General features: G+C 44.7%; 1 protein-coding gene across 19 annotated transcripts in view; it reads left to right on the top strand.

Moving 5' to 3' along the window:
• The first annotated feature begins 439 nt into the window (after window positions 1-439).
• Eif4g3 (eukaryotic translation initiation factor 4 gamma 3) overlaps window positions 440-26,112 on the top strand; it is a 221,114-nt gene continuing 195,441 nt past the window's right edge. For 18 of the 19 annotated variants that reach the window (XM_060379250.1, XM_060379249.1, XM_060379248.1 and 15 more), the window contains exon 1: window positions 440-990. In XM_060379250.1, the coding sequence (XP_060235233.1) occupies window positions 761-990 (230 nt within the window). In that variant the 5' untranslated portion in view covers window positions 440-760. The remainder of the gene's footprint in view (window positions 991-26,112) is intronic. The other variant, XM_021630794.2, reaches the window with a different exon arrangement.

Raw genomic sequence — 26,112 nt, 5'->3', positions numbered from 1 at the left:
CAGGGGAGGGCTCCCTCCCTACACACCTCTCCTTTGGTCTCTCCCTCCACCCGGCTCCGTGTCGCGGAGAGCTTCAGCGGCCCGGCATCAGCGATCTTTCCCGAGAAAGAAAGTGAGCTCCAGCGGCTCTCCCGAACAGCGTCCGAAGACGCCCCCGAGCGCTCCCGAAGAAGCCCGGCCGCTCGCAGTCTCCGGAAAGAGCCGAAGGAGCTTTCCAACCTCGGCTTGCCGAGCCTTTCCGAAAAGGGCCGAAAAGCTCCGAGCGGCCGTCCTGCCGGACTGCTGGAGGCGGCCGCAGCGCCATGTTGGATGCTCTGCTCGTTGAGTGAAGAAAATCCGTCCGCATCGCCCGAGCCCCGCTACCGAGAAGGGCGCCGCTTCCCCCGGGGAGGGGGACAGAGACCCCCCGCCGCCGGCCCATGAGGATATTGCCGTGAAAGGTCCGGTCTCTCCGCCTCCTGCCCCCGCCGGGTCCGGCCCCCCCCTCCCCGGGGTCGCGTTGTCACGGAGACCGGCAGCCGGTGGTGCTGGCCCGCGGGGCGGCTGCTGCTGCCGGCGGCGGCGGCGGCGGAGGCGGCGGCGGCGGAGGGCGTGTGTGACCGGTCCCGGCCCCCTCCTCCTCCTCCTCCCAGCCTCCCCCCGGCCCCCCGCTCCCGCCGCCTCCCCGGGTCTGCCCCCATCCCGCCCCTCCGCTGCCCCCGGCCCCTGCACCCCGGCGCGCCCGGTCCCGCTCTGGGGGGGTTGGTGGCTTCGCTTTGCCATGAGTTTACCGCAGAAACCGGCTCTGAAATCAGGCTCAGCGGCTGCAGCAGGAACCGGACCCGGCACCGGAGCGGCGGCGGCGGCGGCGGCGGTACCGCCTCCTCACCCGGCGGCGGCGGCGGCAGCGGCAGCGGCGGCGGCGGCGGCAGCAGCGGCGGCAGCGGCAGCGGCAGCGGCGGCCCCTCCTCACCCGAACATCAGGGCCCTCCAGACCCCGGCGCCCCAACAGTATCCTTTTCACCTTCCAGCGGTCCAGAGCGACCCTTGGTGGGAGCCTCCTTGCTTGGCCGTCACAGCCCAGCAAGGGAAGAAGGGACGGGCAGCCGCTCTGCTCGGGGCTTGGCCCGAGCTTTCGGGGTGCACCGGTGACAGCATTGCTGGGAACCCCGGGACCCTCTGCGGTATCGTGAACACTAGCTCCAGTGGGCCATGCCTCTGCAGCTCTTGTGGATCCGGGGGAACCCTGCCCCTGCTGCCCCCTCCCCTTTATTGGGCAGAATTTGTTGGTGCCCGGGACCAGCCCTGCAGGCAAGGCTTTTCCGACTGTTGGCAGGCCCTGCCTTCAGCCGGGCTTGGTGGCCTCCCTAATTATTATTTAGAATACATAGTGAACTTTATTGGTAAATTTCCTGTTCGAAACGAATCAGCTCGTTCCCGAGGTAAGTTGGGTCGTCAGTCTATAGTGCAAGTGTACCAAAAGCACTCTCCCTGGCTTAATGTTTTTTTGTTTTTATTTTGTTTTTTTTCTTAAATCAATTAGAGTTGTGGTTTGTGGTGGAACCAGCTAAGGAGGAAATGTTACACTGGACTCTTCCCTGTCTTTGACCTTTTTAAAGGAAGAGGAAGTTAACTCACATTACCCAGCACCCCCAGAAGTCTTCCAAGACTGTATGCATACATTTTTTTTTTAAAGGTCGTTAGTAATGTCTGTAGGGTATGAGGACACCCCCCCCCAGTCGTCTTAGTTTTGAATGTGTCTAATGATAGAGAAGAGTTGGGGCGCTTTGATTGAAAAATTTTAGTGACCAGGTGTTTTAGTCAGACTAAAACGTCGAATTCATGGCTCCCATGGAACGTCAGCAAGGTGTGGTTTTTGTTGTTGTTGTTTTGTTTTGTTTTGGGGTTTTGAGACAGGGTTTCTGCCTGTCTTGAAACTTGTACTGTAGACCAGGTTGGCCTCACACTCAGAGATTTGCCTGCCTCTGGCTCCCTGAATGCTGGGATTTAGAAGGTGTGCACCACACGACCACCTGGCAAGCAAGGTGTTGGTACCTATCTGAGAATAACATTTCATCATTCGCCCCTCCTCCCCACATCCCTTGTATTTGTGAAAAAGTCAAATGATTATTGCATATCCACTACGCTGTGTGGTTTTTGCTTTTGTTTCACCCTGTATTTGGCTTTTAGGAGTCAGTAGTGGTGTCTAGCTAGTGAGTTCCGGGGGTGAGGGCTGCAGATCATTTCTGTCTAGTTTGATTTGTGTCTGTATTGATTACTTTGAGAAGGGAAAAACACTTCCCTTCCTGGGTCACCTCAGGTTGTTGTTTGTTTTCTGTCAGGTGTCCTGTGTTCTTTAAGTATTGTTAGTCCACACCTTTCACTGTGATACGTGGGCTGATTTCGTAATGTTTTGACCCTGTGCGGTTTTGTTCGGTGACTCGATCCCTGCTGACCATGTTCGGTGTTCATGGAAAACCCAGCTGCTTTTGACCCACATGTGTAGCTGCTGGCCTGTGAAGGAGGTTTGGCTGTTCAGCCTGCTTCAGAGTAGAATTGGGTCGCTTCAGTCTACCTAGCTTCACTTCATACTTAGTTCAAATTCCTTTCTAATTTTAGGGTTGTTTTTCTTGATGGTCTGTGCTTGTAGGTTTCTGTCTTGGGACCAAGTGAGTTACTCATTACGTGTCTCTTTAAGCTGTTAGGGAGTGGAACCGGAGGAAGCACATGGTATGTGTTCTTGGACATACAGGATAGCAAGAAAGGGGTCACAGTGTTGTATGTGACAGTGCCTGGTGAAGTTGCTGCTGAGTAGCCCAGGGTGCTTTTTCTCTTCACTGCTCAGTCGAAGGACCGGAAAAGCTCAAAGCTGCTTACAACTTGGAAGTAGCGGCTAGTGCTTCCAGTTAGATTTTATCTGTTTTTTAAAACAGGAGACACAGTTGGTAAAGATGAGTGTGTTTAAGGTGCTCTTTTCAGAGGAGAGAATTTTAAACCCATCTTGGCAATGTTGGATCCAACCATGTTGCTTTGAGTTGTATTTGCCCCATGTCATGGCAGCGGACATTTTACACTTGATGTATTCCACAATTCCTCCTTTACACCCGGCAAGATTACGTTGCTAAAACTTAAGCATTTGTCTAGATAGTAAAGGAAGCATAGGCTACAGGCTTTTCCAAACACATCAGTGGTAATGGAAGAGGTCAGAAATGGATTGAAGTAGAGCAATTCCGCTTTTAAATTGGAAGGAATGTGGGAACTTGGGTTTGATGCAAGCGCCATTGTGCAGTAAATTGGGGCCATTGAAGTCCTGGGGCTGGGGTACAGAGCTGGAGTTGGCTCTTTCCGCTGCTTATCTCCACTGCCTCAAAGATATGTGGTGCAATGCTGTAGGTTAATTAGCTCAACAGTATATTAGAAAATGTATTGGAAGGTGTTGCTTGTTCAGGTGTCCTTCATTTGTGCTTTGTGTTCAAGAGTCAGTTGAAATGAAGTGTTGAAAACGAGGGATTTGAACATCAATGTGAAGCTGTTTCTAAGGAGTCATCAGTTTTGCACTGCAGGACTGTTGAGGCTGTTGAAGGAGAAATGGCCACATTGACAGCAAAGAGTCAATGGATGGCTCCTGGCTCTGGGATAGTGAGCCCGGAAGGAGAAAAACCCTAACATGAAACAGAGAATATGCTGAGAGTTTCCATAACAGAAACCACCTGGAAGCTTGTACTTGGTGAATTTGGGAATATTTGTCTTGAGATGTGCTCAGCTCAGCTTCTCCATTGAAGTTGAGACAGCTCTGTTGAGGATCTTGACAGTGGCTTTTTCTGGCTAACCAAATAACTGACGTTTTGATCAGCAACTGTCCTGCTGAAGTTTTTCAGGGCCTTACTGGGTCCCCCATTAAAATCCCAGGTCTTTAGATTGAGGTTGCATGCCCGCCTTTCAGAAAATTCTGGATAAATGAACTTGAGTTAGGTGCCCATTTAAGCAGAACAGAGGTGGTTTTTTTTTTTTTTTTTTTTTGCCAGATGTTAGGAACACAGTAGTCTCTGTGTTTGTGTTGGGGGGGGTCCCCTTTGGGTGTTTTTTTCTTTTTTTTCTTTATCTCAGCTGCTGATACTTCTGGGGAGTTGTCTTACTTATTTAGGGTGGCCAATAAAGAAAATGAGACAGAATAGGTTCTTTCCAGGAACAGAACACATAGAGACCTGTGTTAACCAGAAGAGGGCTTGTGTCTCTGGCTCCTCTGTCATAAGTTTTCTTTCTGTCTTTGCAATGTTTCTGTTTTTTTTCTTTTTCTTTTTTTTCTTCCATTGACTTTAAGCTGGTATTACTGGGGTGAAGCCCGTAATGTTCCGTTTTTTTCCCCTCTCTGATAACTAGATTTGGATAATAATATCCATTGTTGAGTATCTACTGCTCTGGAAGTCATACATGCAGGGTTCCATTTAATTTTTCCAGACCTCTAATAAGGTAGGTGTTGTCTGTTTTACTGTCAAGGGAACTGATATGCAGGGACGATGGTTGCATTTCCAAGGTCACCTGTGTTAATGAACAGACTGAGGCTAAGCCCGCGGTACTGTCTCACTCTGCTGGGTACTGGTCTCAGTCTGCCTGGTGTACAGCCCGCACGTGCGGCTGGGAGCAGAACCAGTGCTCTGCTGTGTTTGAGAGAATGATGTGATCTAGAACATAACCATGGTTTCGGGGTGTTAATTAGTTCACAGCCACATACTGCTAGAGACAGAGCTGCCTTCCCCTCACTGAGCCTAACCGCATAGAGACCCTCTATGGATCTAGCTCATGTTTCTGCTTGTTCAGGAGTAAGTCAGGCCTCCAGCTGGACACCATTATAGCTAGCAGCTGGGATTCTGATGTTGCTGTGGTGGCCAGCATCTCTTTGCTCCTAAGCCATTCATTCCATCAAGAAAGTGTCAAGTCTTGAATGCTGTGAGGCAGAGGCAGGCAGGTCTCTGAGTTGGAGACCCAACTGCCAGGGCTGCACAGTAAGACCCTGTCTCAAACCACGCCAAACCAAACAAAGTTTTGAAGGCAAATCCTCCTAGGTAGGAAAAAGGGAGCCATGTAGAATGGGGATAGAGAGGGCGAGCACCCAGGTGCCTAGTTAGCTGCCTTAGGTGGCCTAAGTGGTTACAGAGCGGTGGTTTGAGTTTCAGCCACCTCTGGTTGCTTTCGTATATTGAGATTTCTGGTAAATCTTGAGAGTGGCTCTTTAAATTGACAATGGTATTGTACATGTGATAGAGAGAATGACTATATTTTGCCTGTTTCTGAGGGCTCCAGTTTAATCTTATGAATTTACTCATTTACATATCACCTACTTTGTACCAGAGTGATGCTAGGGCTAGGATTGAGATAACCTTCATCCTCAGAGAGATTGGTCCCAACAGCCAAATAGACAGGATACAGTTGCGGTAAGATTCAGTGACCACTCTGCCCTGAATCTTGGTCTGAGGACAGAGGAGTTAGAGCTTCCTGGAAGGATTTAACATTTGAGCAAGTTAGAACCATGAGTAAGGATTAACCCACCAGCTGGCTTTTGCTTTTATGTCTGCCTCTTCCCAAGTTGTGGGGAGCTAAGGAAGAAGTACCAAGAAAACTGTAATTATTAGAGATTCAGAGTTTCTTCTACATGATCGTATGAGCGTATGTGCCTCACCACCCCTTCACTGAGCACCCATTTTATCCTAGAAGACCCCTGTCCTTTTGGGGCCTGAGCTGTGCCTCAGTATTGACTGCACTGACTGCTCTTGTTTGGAGCCTGGATGCATTCCCAGCGCCCAACTGGGGCCTCACCACTGTGTAGCCACAGTTCCAGGAGATCTGATGCTCTCTTGTGACCTCCACAGGCACTGCGTGCTCTTGTGCACAAACGCTACGTGCTCTCATGCACAAACATGCACAGCACACATAAAATAATAAAAGCAATCGTAAAAAAGACCTTTACCCTTCTGATATTAGACTTTGAAATATTTTGTTAACCTTAAAATACAAGATTGAACTTGATAATATTCACAAGTTCTGGGTTTGAATTTGGCAGGGTTTGTGTTTGCTCTTACTCATCCAATTTTGAGACAGGGTCTCCTGTAGGGCAGACTGGCCCTAAACTCTGTGTTGCTGAAGTTGACCTTGAACTTCTGATTCCCTTGTCTGTCTCCAGGTTTTTCCAGTTTAATAGAAGTATTACATTGGAATAGTCAAGTACTTTGGAGCTTCTGTTTTCCTTTTCTCTGAAGTGAAGGGGCCAGTGACCTTGAATTCTGGTTTTGGGGTTTTGAGGATATACTTGGAGGTGTGTTTTTCTATTCCAAGCATAGGGCAGGGCTCATGTGGACCAATGAATGACATCTTTGTGTGTCTGGTGTACAGTGACATGTTTCTGTGGCTGCTTATTGGTCTTCCAAGGATGTTAACATGGAGCCAAAGAGAGATAGCTTGCTCATATAAGAAACCTCTAGGTCAGGACTTTCTGCTAGATTTAGCCAGAGACTGAAATGCCTGTGACGTCATGCTTTAGACTGAAATTGGTTGTGGCATGGTTTGAGAGAATAACAGCAGGTTGCTGTGGTCAGTAATAAGGTTCCTCGGGGTCATGGTAGAGTTAGCTCATTCTGAGGTGTGCGGGAAAGCGAGTTCTAGGATAAACTCTTGTGATGAGGCTTGTTTTTCTGTAGGGATGGTATTTAATACGATACAGTAAGAAAGGATTTCCTGGTCATTAGCCAGGCGGATTGCTTCAGCAGTGCGAAGCGCAGCTGAGATTGCCGAGGATGAAATGCCGTAGGGTCCCATGCGACTTCGGAATTCTCAAATGACTTGCAGTTCTTTGGCTTGCTGCCAGTCAGGAGCATTTTACTCTCCTGTAGCCTCAGCTGAAATCAGAGATAGTCCAGTCTATTTTAAGTGCTTTTGAAACTTGTCAGTTTGTGTGACCTTTATTAACTAGTAGCTTCTTTGTGTGTTTTTGAGCCCACTGTTTCCCGACTTTTAGGTTGTTAGTGTTTTTTGCTAGAATCTAAGTGCTACAGAGGCAGATGTATCACTTGTCCTTTTCACCATGTATTTGCCAGGACCTAGAATAGTACTTAATTTTAGGGGTGATGTGCATGGCACGGTAATTCCCTTTCAGCATTTCAGGTCGTCCTGAAATTGTTTTGCACTGGTACCTGTTTAAATTGAGAGTCTTGAGTGATTTCCTTTGGGATGGAATAGTGCTGACCCAGTTTACAAACTTGGCTTCGAGGTTTAGATAATGGGGATGAGGACTAGGCTCTCATACAGAGGCCACAGGAGCAACAGCTGTAGCCGGATGAAAAAAATGACTTTGTCGTACTGGAATGACATTAGGAGTGTACTGTGTAGACCAGGCTGGCCTCGAACTTACAGAGAGCTGCTACCTCTGCTTCCTCAGTGCTGGGATGAAAGGCAGTGTCATTGTGCTTTGCTTTAGCAGAAAATTAAAAAATTAGAGAAGGGAGTAAAAGTAAAATACATGTGTGTGTCTTCTTACTTGGTCTCATAACACCTTCGCCCTGTGATGTTAAACTTTGGCTTGGAAACACTTCCTGCCATTCCATGAATGCACGATTGAGATTTGGAAGGGTTTTGCTTTTTGGGTTTGGATAGAGTCAGCTTCTGCAAGGTGCTGGGATTCCCATGTGTACCACCACACCTGGATTCCAAGGGGTTTTGCCCTCCTAGTGCTCCGTGTTTTATTAATATTTTTGTTTCAGGGTTGCATATCCTGTCAGTCAGTACACACACAAATGAGCTAACTCATGTGTGCTTGGCTGCTGAGCTGAGCTCCCAGGTTAGTATGGATTTGAATTTTAGTGGGCTCAAATTCTGTTAGTTTTCGTTTTGGAAAATAAGGCCAGATTATCTACAGTTTAAATTTTTTCTTTTTTTTCTCTGTACTGTCTGTCTTTATCTATTTTTCTATTTATGTATGTTTTGTTTTTCAAGACAGGTTCTTACTGTTTAACCCTGGCTATTCTGGCACTCACTATGTAGACCAGGCTGGCCTCAAACTCACAGAGATCTGCTTGTCTCTGCCTCCCAAGAGATGGGATTAAAAAGGCTTATGCCACTATGCCCACCCTCTTTTTTGGTATTGTTGAAATAGGATTTTGATTATGTAGTTTAGGTTTTTGGCTTCAAACTCATCATGTCCCAGCCTCTAGCCACCATGACCAGCTTCTCCTTGATTTCATAACTTGGTTTCAGGAAGTGTTACTGCTGAGAGGAGGGAAAGCTTTCAAGGGACCTAGTGAGTTAGGGAATCAGGACTGCGGTGGGGACAGAGAGAAGTTAGAAATGATGGGGTAACACTAGGTGGAATTAGAAAATTAATCAGCAGCTTTAAACTCTTGAGAATCGAACTTTGAGGATAGAATGGAATCTTGTAAGAAAGGGTGAGGCACCACCTGTCTTTTTGCTAGGCCCTTGAAAATAGTGTAGAAGAAACTTGAGGACTGGCCAGATTGGAGAGGGAGGTGGCACTTGCTGTCAGACCACATCTGAGTTGATCTCATGTGGTGAAGAACTGACTTCCACACCTGTCTTTTTACTTCTTGGTCTTGTGCACATGCATGTACATATACATGCAGCAAATAAATAATTTTTAAAAATAGAAAACAAACTTGCAAGCTCTGTGTGGGAGGTAGACATGGAGGATTAGAAGTTCAAAGTGAATCTTGTCTACCTAATAAGTAGAAAGCCTGTTTGGGCTACCTGAGACATCTCAAAAAGCACCACCACCATCACATCACCACCACCACCACCACCACCACCACCACCAGAAAACAAACAACTTGAATGCAAAGGTGAGTGTAAAGAAAAAGAGGTCAGGGTCTGGGTGCAGAGGGGAGTGAATTAAGAGTAGGGACCACTGTGAAACAAGCACAGGGTATACTGGGTCCTAAGGGTACTGTGAGGAGCACCGGATTCTGGGATGCTTGAGAAACGGATCTAGGTCTGAGCGGCTTGGAATGAGTATGTTAGGGTTCACCTGGTTCAGCATATTGATCCTCTCTACGCTTCCATGATAGAGATCAACTCAGGGCCTTGCGTTGCTGGGCAAGGGTTTACTAGTACACCATATGCCATCCCCAGGGTTTGAGACAGCTTAACTTTTTTTACAGTGCGTGTGTTAATATGTGTGAACCTGTGCACACATGGAAACCAGAGAAGGATCTTGGCTGTCTGGCTTTGTCATCATCCTCTTGAGACAAGCTCTCATACCTGGAGCTAAGCTGGTGACAGAAAAGTCACAGCAATCCTCTTGCTTTGTTCCCCACAGCACTGGGGTTACACACATGAATGTGACTGTTTGTGGCTTTGTGTCTGTATGCATGTAACTATTTTTGCTTCTTATGTGGCTTCCAGGTATTTGAGTTCAGATCCTCATGCTTAAAAAATTTTTTAAATTTATTATTTATTACAATTTATTCCTTTGTTTCCCGGCTGTGGCCCTCTCCCTCATCTCCTCCCAGTCCCACCCTTCCTCCCTCTTCCCCTATGCCCCTGATCCTCATGCCTTTAATCATGATGCCATCTCCCTAACCCACAATTTAAAAATAGTTGGGGTGTGTGTGTGTGTGTGTGTGTGTTTGTATCTTGTAGGTATATGCATTTGTGTGCAAATACCAGAACTGGACTTTGAGTCCAAAAAAGCTGAACAGGTAGTTGAGACTTGCCTAACATAGGTGTTGGTACCCAATTCTTCAAGAATATCAAGTGTTAATAATAGCAGTGACGTCACTATTGCCCAACCACCTCCTCTTATTAAAAAACTTGTGTAGATCTATGTGTGCATGTTTGTGTGTGTGCCAAAGGACAACTTCAGGGGTTGTTTCCTTTCCTTCTGCCTTTGTCTGGGTTCTGAGGATTGAACTGGTGGCCAGGCCTGCATGGCAAGCATCTTTACCCACTGAGCTGCCATGTTGCCTCCCTCAGTTTTACAGTGTGTACCCCTCCCTGGCCTGGAACTTGCTACATACATTAATCTGGCCTCAGCCTCAGAGACCTCCCTGCTTCTGTTTCTTGAGTGCCAGGATTCAAGGTGTGTACCCCCACTGGGCTTATATTCAGTTTAAAGGTCTAAGGGACATGCCATTGGAATCACTCATTTAGAGACTACTTGAGGCATTCACAACCAATCATCTGAAAGTTGCTCAGCCAAGGAAACAAGTTTCCTTAGGTGTCAGTGGGTGTTTGCCTGCCTGCCTGCCTGTCACCACGTGCATGCAGTGCCCCTGGAGGCCAGAAGGAGATTCCAGATCCCCTGGGACTTGAGTGACACTGGGTTGAAAGCCACCATGTGAGTTCTGGGGATAGAACCTGGGTTCTCTGCAGGAGCAACAATGTTCTTAACCACTGAGCCATCTCTCTAGTCCTCTCACTGCAGTCTTAGAACATTTTTATCACTCCCAAAGGAAGCAGCTCACTAGGCCTCCTGTTTTCCTGAGTTCTTCTTGACCTGTTATTCTCTGTCTATATATATTTGCCCATTTCTGGACTTTCTATATCTGTAAGAAATGAAATGAATTATCTTGTATGTGTCTCTTGGTATGATACTTTCCAAGTTTATCTGTGTTGGAGCATGTACCATTATTTGGTCTCTTTGCTGTCACTGAGTGATACTCTGCACACCTGTCTTCTTTACCTGTTTTCCAGCTGGTGAATATTTGGGTTGTTTGAGCCATTTGGCTATTGAATAATGAATAGCCAAAAAGTCTGCTTAGGTTTCTCATGGGTATATACCAGTAGTACAGTTGCTGAGTTCCCTGAGGTAACTTTGGTTCCCATTTTGAGGAATGGGCAGTTTCCCTGGATATCTACATTGTTATCTTGTAACTGTGTGAGTGTTGCAGTTTGTCTGTCTTTGTTGTCACTTCTCTGCAGGTCTTCGCACTGGCTGTGCAGTGTATTTTCAGCGTGGTTTTGATTTGCATTTCCCCAGTGGCAAATAAACATGAACATTATTTCTTGTTGTACTGGCCATTTGTTAGAAATGATCTGTTTGTATCTTTTACCCAGTTGTCTTAGTGTTCTGTTGCTGTGAAGAGACACCATAATCATGGCAGCTTTTATAAGGGAAAACATTGAATTAGAGCTTGCCTATAGTTTCAGAACTTTAGTCCATTATTGACATGGCGGGGAGCATGGCGGCACACAGACTGACATGGTGCTGGAGAAGCAGTTCAAAAGAAGTCTACCTCAGGCAGCCATTCTTTGTTTTTCTTTCTTTTTCTTTTTTTGTTCTAAGACGGGGTTTCTCTTTGTAGCCTTGACTGTCCTGGACTCACTTTGTAGACCAGGCTGGCCTCGAACTAATAGTGATCCGCCTGCCTCTGCTCCTGAGTGCTGGGATTATAGGCGTGTACCACCATGCCCAGTTTTAAGCAGCCATTTTTTTTTTGTTAAATACTATATTTATTATTTATTATTTGTATTGTATTATTATATTCTGTCTGCATGTGTGCCTGCACACCAGAAGAGGTCTCCAGATCTTATTATAGATGGTTATGAGTCACCATGTGGTTGCTGGGAATTGAACTCAGGACCTTTGGAAGTACAGCCAGTGCTTTTAACTTGTGAGCCATCTCTCCAGCCAGCCCCAGGCAAGCCATTCTTAATCAATACCACACCAGCTTTTTTCTTTTCCCCTTTCCCATGCTCCCCTGCATCTTAGACTGGCCTAGAATTTGAGGTACTCTCCTTAGCCTTCTAAGAGCTAGGAATACAGGTGTGGGTCACCCTTTACTTTTTTTAAAAAAATATTTTATTTTTTGTATTTTTGAGACAGGGTTTCTCTGTGTAGCCTATCCTGGACTGTCTTTGTAGACCAGGCTGGCCTTGAGCTCACCGAGATCTACCTATCTCTGCCTCCCCGAGTGCTGGGATCGCAGGTGTGTGCACTCCTGCCCCCAACTCACCCTCTGCTTTTAAAAGGTTTTATTTTATTTTAATTCTGTGTGTATATGTACCTGAGGAAGCCAGAGGAGGGTGTGAGATCACCTGGAGGAAGAGTTCAGGTGGTTTTATGAATCACCTGACTCCCAGGAACAGAACTCTGGTTCCTGGAAGAGCAAGAAACACCTACTTTTAACTGGTGAGTCATTTCTCTAGCCCCCTTGAGTTTTTAGTTTTTTCTACATTTTGAATTTAAGGCTTCTGTCAAATACAAGAATTTCAGAGACTTTCTCATATTTAGCTTTTCCAATTTTAACTTTGTGTGTGCACTAAGGAAACAGAGGTAGAGGCAGGTGAGTCTGTTGAGTTGAAGGCCAGCCTGGTCTACGCAGGGAGTTTGAAATCGATCAGGCCTACGAATAGCTGCTCTCTCAAAGAAGAAAGAGGTATTTTAATAACCTTGTGAGTTTAATAAAACATGGGTTTCATGTAAGTCAGATTTTCCACACACAAACAAAACTTCTTCCGTGACTTGAAATCTAAATATTAGAGCAGCAAGATTATGTCTGCTTTTTAGTAAGTCTCATTAATATATGCAGAGGAAGTGGATCTTCATTAACCTCTGCAGAATTTTAATGCCATCAAGTAGCTAATGATTAAAATTGGTGAATTCTTGAGGCTTAATCGAGGCAGCTGATGGTCTCATTACTACATTGTTGATCTTTCAGAAATAGAATTTGGAACCAGTTCAGCTTCCTGAGGTAACTGCAGTTTCTAAAGCTGACATGAGCACTTGACCTTAGCATAGACCCATCATGTTGTGCTGAGTGGCTGAGTGTGCTTAAAGCTGAGTGTTGGTGTGCGTGGACAGTCGGTGATTTTCCTTTAAAAAAAAAAGCCGGGCACAGTGGCGCAAATCTGTAATCCCAGCAATCTGGGAGGCAGAAGCAGGCAGATCTCTGTGACTGTGAGTCCAGCGTCATCTACAAAGAAAGTTCAGGACAGCCAAGGCTACACAGAGAAACCCTGTCTCGAAAAAAAACAAACAACAAAACAGAAAAAAAGTTACAGAGGGTTAGCTTAGTGGTCAAGAGGGTCCTTCATTCCAACTCTGGTGGATCCCACATCCTCTTCCGGTGTCTGAGTGCGCATGCACGTGTGGCTTATGCATACACACATCCAAATAAGAAAAAGTGAAGATACATATTTGTATACAATCATAAAGGTCCAGACATCTAACTGCACCACGCCTCAGCACTTAGAAGACTTAAAAATGTGTGTTTGAATAACTTTACCACCAACAAAAGTGTTTGAAGAGTGTATTTGAAGAGTCCTATGAGCTGTTTTTATTTATTTATTTATTTTACTTATTTGCATTTTATGTGTATGAGTGTTTTGCCTGTACCAGTGTCTGTGCGCCATGAATGCCTGGTATTCTTCGAGGGCCAAAGAGGGTGTCAGATCTCCTGGAAGTGGGTTTAGGATGGTGATGAGCCATCCTGTGGATGCTGGCATTGAACCCAGACCTCGGCAAGAGCAGCAGTACTCCTAACCATTGGAGTGTCTTCCAGCCCTTGAGCTGTCATTTTTAAGTTGGAAGGAAATTTTGGGGGTTTTGGATTCAGCTTTCTGCCTCCATCTTCCCTTTGCTTCAGAGGCTTAGAGAGGAAAGGGCTTCTTGTTTAAGCATCTCCTTTATGTAAATCTTTAGTGATCTCAGAGCTTTTGTAACATTCACAACTACCTAATTGGGTAACCTCCCTTTTCTGTTATGCTTCTGATTTGGATGGCAAATGATAAGGTTACTCCACATAGTATCTGTTTAGATCTTTGAAAATTAGAAGGCTTCATGGCTATTTCTAGATGTGCTATTGAAATGCTTTGTGCGATAGCCCTTTGTCCAATAATTAGCATTTAATCATTTATGTAATTTTTTCAAGTTAAAAAGGTCTGTGGCATTAGCATGTGAACTTAAATAGGATGTTCATGTGGTGCTTTTAAAAGGAACTGTTGAGGGGCTGAAGTGGTGGCTCAGCAGTCTAGAGGTCCCGAGTTTAATTCCCAGCAACCACACGGTCCTCACAATTATGTATGATGGGATCTGATGCTCTTTTCTGGCCTGCAGGCATTCATTCAAAGTCCTTGTTAAGGTCTTCTTCTAGGGTCGGATTGCCAAAGTGTCTCTTTGCTTTAGCAAGGTTCTAGGGTACATGGTAGGATCTAGGACAGGATGTGGAGTTTCCCTGTTCACTTCATCTCTTGGATTGCTGATGGCTCAGGCACCTGAGCACAATAGATGATTGAAAGAAAAAGAAATAGGGGAGGGATTCCTTCTCTAGGTCTAGAGACTGGCTACACTGCTACTGAGGAGGAAAACTAACTGGTTACCTTTATTTGCTCCAGTTAGGACTGAAACCGGCTTCTAGCCAAATCTGCAAGGGATCTGAGATTAGCTTCTCCACAGTGGCAGGCTACTTCGGAGACCTCCATGGGCTAAAGTAAACTTTTTTCTGTTTGCCCTAGGCTGATAGTTAGATCCTGAATTGCTGTTAACTTGTTTGTAGATCAGTAAGAAAAATAAAAAGTATGAGAAAGTAAGCAAAGACCATTCATGTACACATGCTTAAGGTGGATGAAGTTAAGAACTTTAACTTCAATGCATTCCCTTAAGCTTACATACAACGATGGTGTTGATTTCTGCTAGCGTCCCTTCTGCAGAAACTGCAGCAGGTTTAGGCTTCCAGTTCCATAGTATCAGCCCATATGTCACATAGACAATCAGACATATAAACTTGTACATATTCATACACACATTCAATGGACAATACAAAAGGAACTCCTTACAGACAATTGACATACACTCATGTAATGAACAAACACCAGAAAGATGTACATATTTACATATAAACACATATCTAAGTACATATTTGCAACTCATGAATGAATTGAATTCCAGCCAGCTTTCATTCAATGGGCTTCTACCACTGGCCTTCGGCCATTGGTGTTCCATGTTCCACGTGTTTATTGTATAGCCTTTATACCTCTGAGAGAAAGCTCCCAGAAAAGGAATTACTTCATAGTCAAAAAGGCAATTAATCACAAACACAGATGAATTCTGAAATACAACAGGTTACCTGTTTTAAAACTATTTCTTATCTGTGTATTCGTTACCTAAGTTTATAGTGAGTTCAGATTGGCGAAGGGTGACAAGGCCTAAAGTTTTAACAGGGTCTAAAGGTTACAAGGATATATATCTTTTCAATTAAGACCCACTTGGCTACACCTTTTTTTAGCTATCTGTATAGTGAGTTCAGGACAATAATTTTATCTGTCTTTCATTCTAAGAAACAAAGTAAATTTAAAATGACAGTATATAATGCCATAAGGTAGCAAGGTATAAGGAATTAGAACAGAAGTTTTTATATAATGACATCAAAGTTTGTATTTAATTAGACATTGCTTGGTAGTCCCATTATAATTGGAGTTCATGAGAAGTTTACACCAACTTATATTTAAGGTGTATACCAGGACTCCTAATGAAGGCTTATCTTGAAGACACAAATCTGTCTCAAGCCTGTCTCCTAGTGAGGCATCTTGGGTATTTATTATAGCCATAATAAACTTTCTAAAGTTGTTTTAGAAGTTCTAAAACAATTTAACTTTTAAAATTGTTTGAATCAAATCAGTAATCCCATAATCAGGAATGAATTCATCTGAGCAGCAGTACATTAAGCTCCCATAGGAAGTTTATTCAATCAGAGTGTATAAATACCCAGAAAATGACAATTCACACCATACCAGAGTATAAGGAGATGCAGCAGTGCACGAAGAATGAGTGTCAGAGATTGGAAGCACTTCTGGGGTGTGTCATGGAACAGACCTTGCAAAATACCAGATCCCCTTCCAGAAGGTCTACCTGCCTAGTGAGCTCCTTTAACAGAATGGCTCCTGACAAGCCCTCATATATATAAAAGAAATAAAAGCTATTGAGCTAATTTTATTAATTTAATTTTGGGATATTTATATGTGATGTTTATTTTGAGTGCTGATATGCACGTCCATGGTCACGTGGAGGCTGGAAGACAGCCTTGGGGTCTCGCTTTCCAGCTTGTTTGAGACAAGAACTCTTGTCTGTAGGAGTACTAGGGCAGTTGTGTGGGTTCTGAGAATTTGAGCTCAGGTCCTCATACTTGCTTGACATAAAGTGCTTTACCTGTTGAGCCATCCTGTCTTTACCAGTTTTCCTAGTAACATTCTTTCTGTTGCAGAGTGCTCCCTCTGTTTCCATTTTCTGTCTTGTTGTCCTCCCTCTACTGTGGAGCTGGAGTGAAACCCACTGCCTTACAGGTGTTTACCACTGAGCTATCTTCAGCTGCTTTTTAAGTCTTTCCCCCATTTTACTAACATGTCAGCTGTGTATAGAATGGATTTCATTTTGCCATTTTCATACATGTACATGATGCTCATACTCACCTCCCTTTGGTCCCTTCCTGCTCTTCATCCAGTTCACTTTTACTTTCATGTCTTTATTTACATTGTTTATTGTGTGTACATGCACGTGGTTGTGTGAGTGCTGTAGTACGCATGTGGGGTCAATATGCAGGAGTTGGTTTTCTCCACCATGAGGTTCTAGGGATTGGACTCAGGTGTCAGTCTTGGTGGAAGTGCCTTTGCCTAGAGCTGCTCTAGGTTCTCATGTCTAACTTTTGATGACCTGATGAGAAAGATCCATTTTAAATTAATTCTGTCGGGTGTGTGTGTGTGTGTGTGTGTGTGTGTACACTCATGTATAGGCAGGTGGTACAATGTGAAGCAGGAGTTAACAGCTGCTTATGAGCTGAGAGACATCTGGGCTGTCTGACATGTTGCTGGCCTCTGGATGACCATTAAGTCTCTTAAGCACTGAGCCATGTGTGCAGGTGCTTGCTAGAGTTTTTTACAGGGGCTTAGTGGGTGTTTGTTTCTAGGGGCATCTGCACTTCACTGGTGACCACATCACTGAAGTGTGCCCCTCCCCCCAACTATTACTTTCCTGTAAATCCTCTGGGAGAGGTGCTGTCCAGTGGGCCCCTCCCGCCTCCATAAGCTTTTGTTGTTGTTACTTTTGAGACAGAATCTCTTGTATCCTGGACTGGCTTCAAGCTTAGTATAGCGGAGGATGATTTTCAGATCCCTCTGCCATGTCTGGTTCATGAAAATTCTTTTGAGACAGGGTCTTGCTACATACCCTAGGCTGGACTACGACTTGTAATCTCTCCGCCTCAGTATGTGGTGTGCACATCCCAGCCTCTTAAAATCTAGGTCTCACATAGCCCAGTTAGGCCTCAAAGATTCAGTCCTGCTAAGGTCTTGGACTTGTGATCTTCCTGCCTCAGTAGTTGGGATTCCAGGCCAATACCAGCAGCTTTCACTTTCTTCAGTTTCCTCTCCTGTGTTTACTCAGTCTTAGCTTTCATAATGTTGGTATTGTTGACTCCTTTTTTGTTGTTGTTTTGTTTTTTGAAACAGGGTTTCTCTGTATACTGTGGCTGTCCTGGACTCTATAAGACCAGGCTGGCCTCAAATTCACAGATCCCCCTGCTTCTGCCTCCCAAGAGCTGATATTAAAGGCGTATGCCACCACTGCCTGGCTGGTACTGTTGCTATTTTCATATTTTGGTTTCTTCAAGTCTGGGTTTCTCTGTGTAGTCTTGGCTGTGTTGAAACTTGTTCTGTGGGCCAGACTGGCCTTGAACTCCCAGAGATCCACCTGCCTCTGCATCCCGAGTACTGGGATTAGAGGTGTGCTTTTGTAACGACCACTGGCCACATTTTGTTGTGGTGCTTGGGAATTGTGCTCCGGGTATCACATGCCAGGCACCTGTACTACCACCTCACTGTGCCTGGAGCCCTGACCTTGACTCTTAGGGCTGTTATCAGTAAGTTACTTTGTAGAATGCCCCTTGGTTTCTCCCGATAGTATTTTCTCAGGAGAGGTGAGGCGCGCCTGCTTAGTGTCTGCATGTGGTGGCAGTTAGCTGGTTAAGTGCTGTGTGCGAGACTTGCTGCTGCTGGATCTTCCTGCCAGCCTCTGGGCCCTGTGGGAGATACCTCAGGATTGCAGATGTTGTTTCTCCTATGACCCCGTCTTCATGCTTAGAGTACTGTTGCTTGGTTGTGACCCCCCCCGCCGCCATTTCCTTCTGTATTTGTTGTTCAGTCTTAAGGAAGAGTGCTCTTGTATTTAGCTATTTGTTTGTTTGTATCGTGCTGGGTTCTTGTGTGTTTTCTTTTGAGAGAGAGCCCATGATTACTGTCCTGTTGCTCAGCTTGTCTCTGCGGTGCTGCGAGGTGACCCTGCAGGTCTGCACAGGTTCCATTGACCAGCCACCCTCCAGGAAAAGCTTCACTTTCTGGCATTAAAGATGCCTCCCAGATTAAAGATGTGCCGTACCACATCCTGCTTCTACTTGAATATTCTCTCTCTCTCTCTCTCTCTCTCTCTCGCTCTTTTTCAAGACAGGTTCTGGGATTAAAGGCTTGCGCCACTACCACCCACGTTCTACTTGAATTCTTTTTCTTTACTTTTTTTTTTTTGTATTTTTAAGACAGGATAGCCCTAGTTATTCTGGCACTTACTCTGTAGACCAGGCTGGCCTTTAACTCCTCCTGCTTCTGCTTCCTGAGTGCTGGGATTAAAGGTGTCTGTCACCCCCACCCAGCCTTCTACTTGAATTCTTATCCTTGGAATTCTGAGAGAGTATAGTTCATTAGCTTCATCCTTGGGCAGCAAAAGCTTGATGTTAACTGTTCTTATTGTTTGCAGAAACACAGTAATTTGTATAGCCATTTTGCTGTTAAATACTTTAGAAGAGGGAAATCATTGTTCTTTTCTTGTGTGTGTGCGCATTCACTTGTGTGGACTTAGGTATACTATAAAAGGAACTTTTATTCAACTGTTTCAATTGTCTTGGTGGCTTACTGCCTCTGTCTGCTAACCTCATCTAGTCCTGGAAGCTTCTATCCTCCATACAATCTAGGCCTAGAATATTTTCAGCCTTTGAGACTTACTGCTAAATAAGCTCACCCTTGTTCTTTCTGAGCTCTGGGCTGACTGGCTCAACTCAGCTGTTCTGGCTCCATCTCCTTTTCTCTTAGCTAACTTATTCAGTCTGGCTTCTCTCTCTTCCTCTGAATTGCTCTGCTTGGCCTCAAACTAACTCCAGCAAATCTGTTCTAACCTGGCTCCTTCTCATTTTCTGGCTCCTTCAGGCTTCACCTGAGTTCTGTCTCTGCAACCTGTCTCTCTATTCCTGTCCTGGTAAAACTGCCTCTTCTCTCTCATGCTCTGTGTTGCTCCTTAAGTAGCTTCTTTTACCTCATCTCTCTTCTTATGAGTTGGGTGTATCCTATTCTGTCATGTCTTTCTCTGATTTATCACTGTTTCTGCCAGTAAATTAAGCATCACTTTCAAACATGGGTGCTTCCTTCTGTAAGCTAACTGTACCTTCATTGTTTGGGATTAAAGGTGTATACCACCTTGCCTGGAACCTAAGCTTTTCTTTACCTGAAACTTGCTCTATACCTGACCTTGAACGCAGATCTGATTGCCTCTGTTTCCTGGATTAAAGGCATATTTGTATTCCAGCTGGCTCACACAGAAGGTCTTTGGATGTGATCAGAACAGCCATTTGTGAATTAACTTACCTCTGCAATATACCATCGCGCATGTGTGAGATTGAGTACAACCAGCAAGAGTCAGTTCTCCCACCGTGTGCGCTCCAGGATGGAACTCAGGCTGTGTCAAGCACCTTTATCTCGTGAGCCATCTTACCAGTCCAGCCACCCACCCACCCATCCGTCCACCCACCCACCCACCCATCTGTTGATAGAGCAATAAATAGATCTATCGATCTATCTGTTAGTCTAACTACTTACTATTTATCTTTTTTGAGGCAGGGTGTTACTATATAGCTTTGGCTTTCCTAGAACTTGCTGTGTAGACCAGGATGCCCTAGAACTCACTGCAGAGAGCTTCCTGCCTCTGTCTCCCGAGTGCTGGTGTGCCACCTCACCCTGATCGATGGTCTGTGTAGGTGCTGGGCTGCCTGAAACTCTGGTCTTTTGGATGACCACTAAGTGCTCTTACACACGGAGCCATGTGTGCAGGTTTTGTTAGCGTTGTTTACAGGGGTTAGTGGGTGTTTCTTTCTAGGGCATCTGCACCTCACTATGTATGTGTATGTGAATGCATGTAAGAGGCCAGAGATGTGTCACTTTCACCTTACCTTCTGAGACAGGCTCTATGACCAGACCTGCTCTCACCGATTAGCTGGACTCTGGGGGTCTGCCTACCTCTCACCTCCCTGGGCTGCAGTTACAAATGTGCATGGCCAGGCTTGGTTGTTTATTCCATAGATGCTCAGTCTGCCATTGCCCCAACCCCTGTAGTATGCATTTGAATTCATCAGTGGTTAATTTCCCTCATAGGGAGGGGATTTTACCCACAATGTTTAAAGCAGAAAGTTGTACTTTGGGAATTAACTACCCAAATTACTCTCTTCACTCTCCTGACTTGCAAATGTAAAAATAATGTGAAGGGCTGGGAATGTAGCTTATTGCTGGAATGCTTGCCTGAGTTTGAACCCTAGTACCATGTATATTGGTTGTGGCAGTATACTCCTGGGGAAGGTAGGTAGGAAGGTCAGGAGTTCAGGGTCACCCTTGTCTACAAAAGGAGTTAGAGACTATGCTGGGTTAAAGTCTTCCTTCAAGTATGGTTCTGTATTTTATTTTCTTCCTCTGTATCTTCTAAATAAATTGATATTTGGAGTGTTAAACCCCACCCCCCCCCTTTTTTTTATTCTGAGACAGCGTTTATCTGTATAGCCTTGGCTGTTCCAAACTTGCTTTTTAAACCAGGCTGGCCTCCAACTCAGATGTACACCTGCCTCTGCCTCCCTGAGTGCTGGGATCACAGGCGTGCGCTGCTGTGCCTGGCTGAAAGCGCTTTGTTTCTAAAGGCATTTCTTTGTATGTCCTTTCTGCAGCAGGCTATAGACTAGCAGCATGTGTGGAATATGTTTGGGACTTGACCCATTCACAGAGCATCGAGCTGTATCTCCAGCCTGAAATCTGGATTTTGTTCTGTTTTATTTGGAGGTGGGTCTTATTCCATAGCCCAGATTGTCCTGGAGCTCAGCACGTGGCTAGGCTGGCTCCATATTGGATGCTATTTGCTCAGCTTCCCAAGTGCATTTTCACAGTGGAAGTCATTTGAAAAATAGACACTTTCCCCCAAGAGCATAAAACTGTTTATTGACTGTGCATGATAATGGAAAAATATGTAATTTGTGTGTTATCCTTGTACAGGAGCCATGCAAGGTATTGCATCATTCCAGTTTTAGTATGTGTGCTGCTGAAGGGAATATTTTCTTGCTTTGAACTCTTCACTGTACATTCTGGCCTCAGGCACTCATCCTATTTTCTCTTGGGTGCTGGGATAGAGGCACAGCACTGTGTCTGCCTGGCTTCAGAATTTCTTTCCCAGGAATACATTCATTTGTAAAATGATGTATGTTTAGTACAGCTTTAAAAGACCTGGCACTGCCGGACATGGTAATCCCAGGCAGAGGCAGGAGGGTCTACAAAGTGAGTCCAGAACAGCCAAGGCCATACAGAGAAACCGAAAGTGTTGCCCCATTGCCTGTAGTCCGAGCACTTGGGAGTCAGGCAGACAAATCTCTTGAGTTCAAAGCTATCCTGGTCTACAGAGTAAACTCCAACCAAAACCAAAACAACAAACAAACAAAAAACGAAAGAAAGAAAGAAAGAAAGAAAGAAAGAAAGAAAGAAAGAAAGAAAGAAAGAAAGAAAACCGACAGTGGAACCTCACAGCTGTCATCCTTACCTTTTGACAGTGTTGGTTTGCACCTATGGGCCAAGTGCAGAGTACACTGAGCTAAGGTTTTTGTCTTGTGCCTTTTCCACTCTAGACACAGGACTGCCTGTGAAGACAGACATTCTACTTTATTAGTTCCCTTTTTTTCCCCCCCAGAGCTGAGGACTGAACCCAGGGCCTTGCACTTGCTAGGCAAGTGCTCTACCACTGAGCTAAATCTCCTAACCCTGACATTCTACTTTAAAAGTGACTACAGTAAAAAGGAAGGAGGCAAAACAATTTCAATTAGTTAAATATTAACTTACTGTTCTTTTAATTTCTATTTGGCTTTTATTTCTGTAGTAACTTCTTTCTCCTTCAAATAAGTAAGTATTCAGGCAAACCTTATTAGTAGTTTTTAACAATTACATTTGTTTACATATTGCGCATGTGCATGCATATGTGCGTTTGCATGCTCACGAGTATACGAGTTCTTCAGAGGACACCATTTGGCTGTTGGTGCTCTTCTACCATAGGGTCTTGGGGATTGGACATAGTTTGACTGGATGAACCATCTTGGTAGCCATGTAATATTCATAGTTTTGAACTTTAAAAATATTTTAATCTGTGGCTGGCGAGATGGCCAGTGATTAAGAGCATTGGCTGCTCTTCCAGAGGACCGGGGTTTGATTCCCAGCACCCACATAGTGGCTCACAACCAGTCCCAAGATATCTGATGTCCTTTTCTGACCTCCCAGGGCACATGGTTCACAAACATAGATGCACATAAAACACCATACACATAATAATAGTAATAGTAATAACAACAATATAATAATAATAATGATGATGATAGGCAGGAGAGATGGCTCAGTGGTTAAGAGCACTGGCTGCTCTTCCGAAGGACCCAGGTTTAATTTCCAGCACTTACATGACAGCTCACCACTGTTTGTAACTCTAGTTCCAGGGGATCTGATATCCTCACACATTCTTTGCAGGTAAAACACCAATGCACATAAAAGAAAAAGATAATGATAATAATAATTAAAAATATTTTAATTGCTGGGCTTTAATCCCAGTACTTGGGAGGCAGAGGCAGGTGAATCTCTGAGTTCCAGGTTAGCCTGGTCTACAAAGTGAGTTCCAGGATAGTCGGGGCTATACATAGAAACTGTCTCGAAAACCAAAAATTAAAAAAAAAAAATCAATTTACAAATCTGAAATAATAAAGATAAAAATAAAAGTTCTGGGGCTCTGTGAGCTTGGGAAAAGCCAGTCACTATTGAGGTTTTGTTTTGCTATCTATAAAACAAGGAAGAGAGTTTGTCTCCCTTCCAGAGGAGAATAATTAATCAAACAGAATAATTTAAGAGCTACTTCTGTGTGTGAGTGCACATGTACCTGTGTGCTCACCTGCTTACGGAGGTGAGAGGCAGACATTGGGTGGCGTTCGTTAATCCCTCTTCACCTTCACTTTAGGCATGTGCCTGCCTGGTCTGGCTCTCATGGCCATTGTTTGGTGCTAGGGATTACCTTAGCAGTGCTTGATGCTAGCTGGCACAGGGTCCTTTTTTAACTCAGTGAGCAAAGGAAACAAAGGTCTATTAAATAACAGTTTGTATTTACTGTTGAAGGAGGTGTAAAAGGAAGCCCTGCCACCTAGGTATCAAGTAGACAGTTGAGAAATTTGAGGTGTTCACCCCACTGGGAATTGGCAGAGCTGAGTCTTGCAGATCATTGAGAGCTAGAGGCCCGGAAGTAGGATTTTAGTTACCAGGAAGGCTGTCCACAGTTGAGTGAAATGTCACTGGCCTTTAGAGCCTTGCTCACCATTAAGAGACAGTGCATGGTAAACTTGCTGTGACTAGAAGACCCAGTGTGGAAAGCATTGAAGGTATTGTGCGTGGGCCAGTTTGGCTGTGTCTAGTTGTATATGATCTGTGCTTTTCTCCCACAGTAGTCGGGAGGTTTTTTTTGTTTGTTTAGATTTTCTTTTATGTTACGTGCATGAGTGTTTTGCCTCCATGTAGATACATACTGCATGCCTAATGCCTGCAGAGGTCAGAAGAGGGCATTGGATACCCTGGACCTGGAGTGAAGGACAGGTTGTGAGCTACTGTGTAGGTGCTGGGAATAGAACCTGGGTCCTACAGGAATAGCCAGTGAATGTTCCTTATTGCTGAGCCATTATTCCTGTCCTCTACTCCTGGCTTTTGAGACTGGAGAATGGTGCACTCACCGAACGAGTAAAGAAGCTTTTGGATTTGAGTTTGTTCATCCTTTGAGAGAGGACACATACATTCAGATACATTCAGTTTTAGGATATGTTGGGCTTGAAGGGAGCAGACCATCTTCAGTAAGTGGAGATAACCGAAGGTGTTTGTGAATGAGATGGAACGGATGTGTGAGCAAAGAGGGTTGGGAAACAAGTCTGTGACTATGTCAGAGGCAGAGCATGGCAGAGGTTCTCAGGAGTCTGCGCTGTGGCTGGTAATCTGAAGATGAGGAAGCTGCTGCTAGCTGGGGCACGACTCTGAAGCTCCAGAGGGAAGGTCCCACCAAGCTCCTTTATGGAGTCCGAGAGTGATGGGACTTCACAGGAAGCTTAGCACATTTAAAGGCTGGAGATTGACTGGACAGCCAGATTTTGAACTTAAAAATAAATCATTTGATCCTGGGCAATAGTTACTATATATAAATATATACTATAGATATATATTTATTTACTATATAAAATATATACTAATATACTATATAAAAAATATATATATAAATTTTTGAGAGAGGCTCTCAGTATGTAACACTGGCTTGGAACCTCTGTGTAGGATGGCCTCAGAACTCAGAGACCTGCCTGCTTCTGCCTCCCTAGCACTGGTTATGTGTGCCAGCAGCTGAGGCTGAACTGACCAGTTTTAAGCAGGTCAATTAATTGGCCTTATACCTCATGGTTGATGGCTGATTTCTGGGCCTTTTTTTTTTTTTAATTGGCTCTGGGGGACTGGTGATCCTCTTGCCCCACCCTCCTTAGTAGATGCAAATGGCTAGATAAACCAATGTGTATGAGGTCGTTAGGAACTTGTCAGTCATTGTGTTGGAAGGGAAAGTGGGTTGGAGAAGGAACCTTAGAGCAGAAGGATTCTTAAAGATGACCGTTTGGATCTGTGAAGTGAAACTGAATTGAGAGTATTCAAAAGCAGACCAAGAGAGTTTCATTGAGTGGTTCAGGGTGCTCAGTGACATAGTGGCTGTCTCGGCAAGATTAGCAAGCCCCACCTCAGCAACCTGTTTTCAGTTCCTCTCTTTGGACTTTAAAGTAGGTCGATGCCCTTGACATCCACTTGTGTGTTACGGAAGCCCTTTTCCTTGTGTCTGAGAATGCCTGTGCATGTAGAGCCCAGGTTATGGCACCTAAAGGCTGGTTTTTGAGTGTTCAGTTGTCTGCTTTGTGGTCCACAGATCTTCATCCTTGGAGCTCTTAACTTGATTTGGTGAATAAACATGTTAGTTGTGCTTGGCGAGACGAGATTGTTCACAGCATTCAGAGAGCTACTTAGTAAGCTTGATGCTCTCAACCCTTAACTAAGAAAAATGGGGCTTGCTGACAGTAGGTGCTTTTACAAGCCCATGAAGCTGGCAGCGTGTTCAGCAATGTAAACAATGGCAGCTGTCTTTCGCTGGCTTCTCTTGTCAACATGTAATGAAACCACTTCTCACCAGTGGCTTCACCTGCTGACTCATCTGCCAGCCACTGACCGATCACAGCAACAGGCATTATTTCAGGTTGAGATTGAAAATAAAAGGGCCAGCGTCTCTAGCTTAGAATAGATCATGAAAATCCTGTATTTGGTCTCCTCTCACAAGGCCTCAGCTACCTTCTCTCTCAGACCATAGCAGAGTTAGAATAGCGCTCCTGGGCTTGAGAGCGTCTTTAGAGTGTCTGAGTGAGCCAGGACTTCCAACTAGGAATCCTGGAGACGAGACCTCTTTAGACTTTTTTCAAACAGTGGCAGAGAGGTACTTGATACAGGAGCAGCACATGATTAATGTCTCTTGAATACCTCAGGAGTACTGTGGGATGAAGTAGAGAATGACCACTGTACCTGAAAAATGTAAGCCTAGCTAGAAAATTAACTTGAAAAGGAAGTGGGAAACGGTGGGACATTTAGGAATCAACAATTAGTAACAATGCGCATGTAAGCTTATTTACCTGGCAGGTTTTTTTTGACATCTCTCTCTCATCCATGCGTCCATCCATCCATTTATATCTGTCTATTAACTATGAATCAGCTTTTCTAGACAAGGTTTCTCTGTGTAGCCCTGGCTGTCCTGGAACTCACTTT

This window comes from Meriones unguiculatus, chromosome 3, assembly GCF_030254825.1.
Source record: "Meriones unguiculatus strain TT.TT164.6M chromosome 3, Bangor_MerUng_6.1, whole genome shotgun sequence".
Classification (NCBI taxonomy): Eukaryota; Metazoa; Chordata; class Mammalia; order Rodentia; family Muridae; genus Meriones; species Meriones unguiculatus.
The sequence above is the reverse complement of the archived record's forward strand: the minus strand, read 5'-3'. Positions and strand labels throughout refer to the sequence as shown.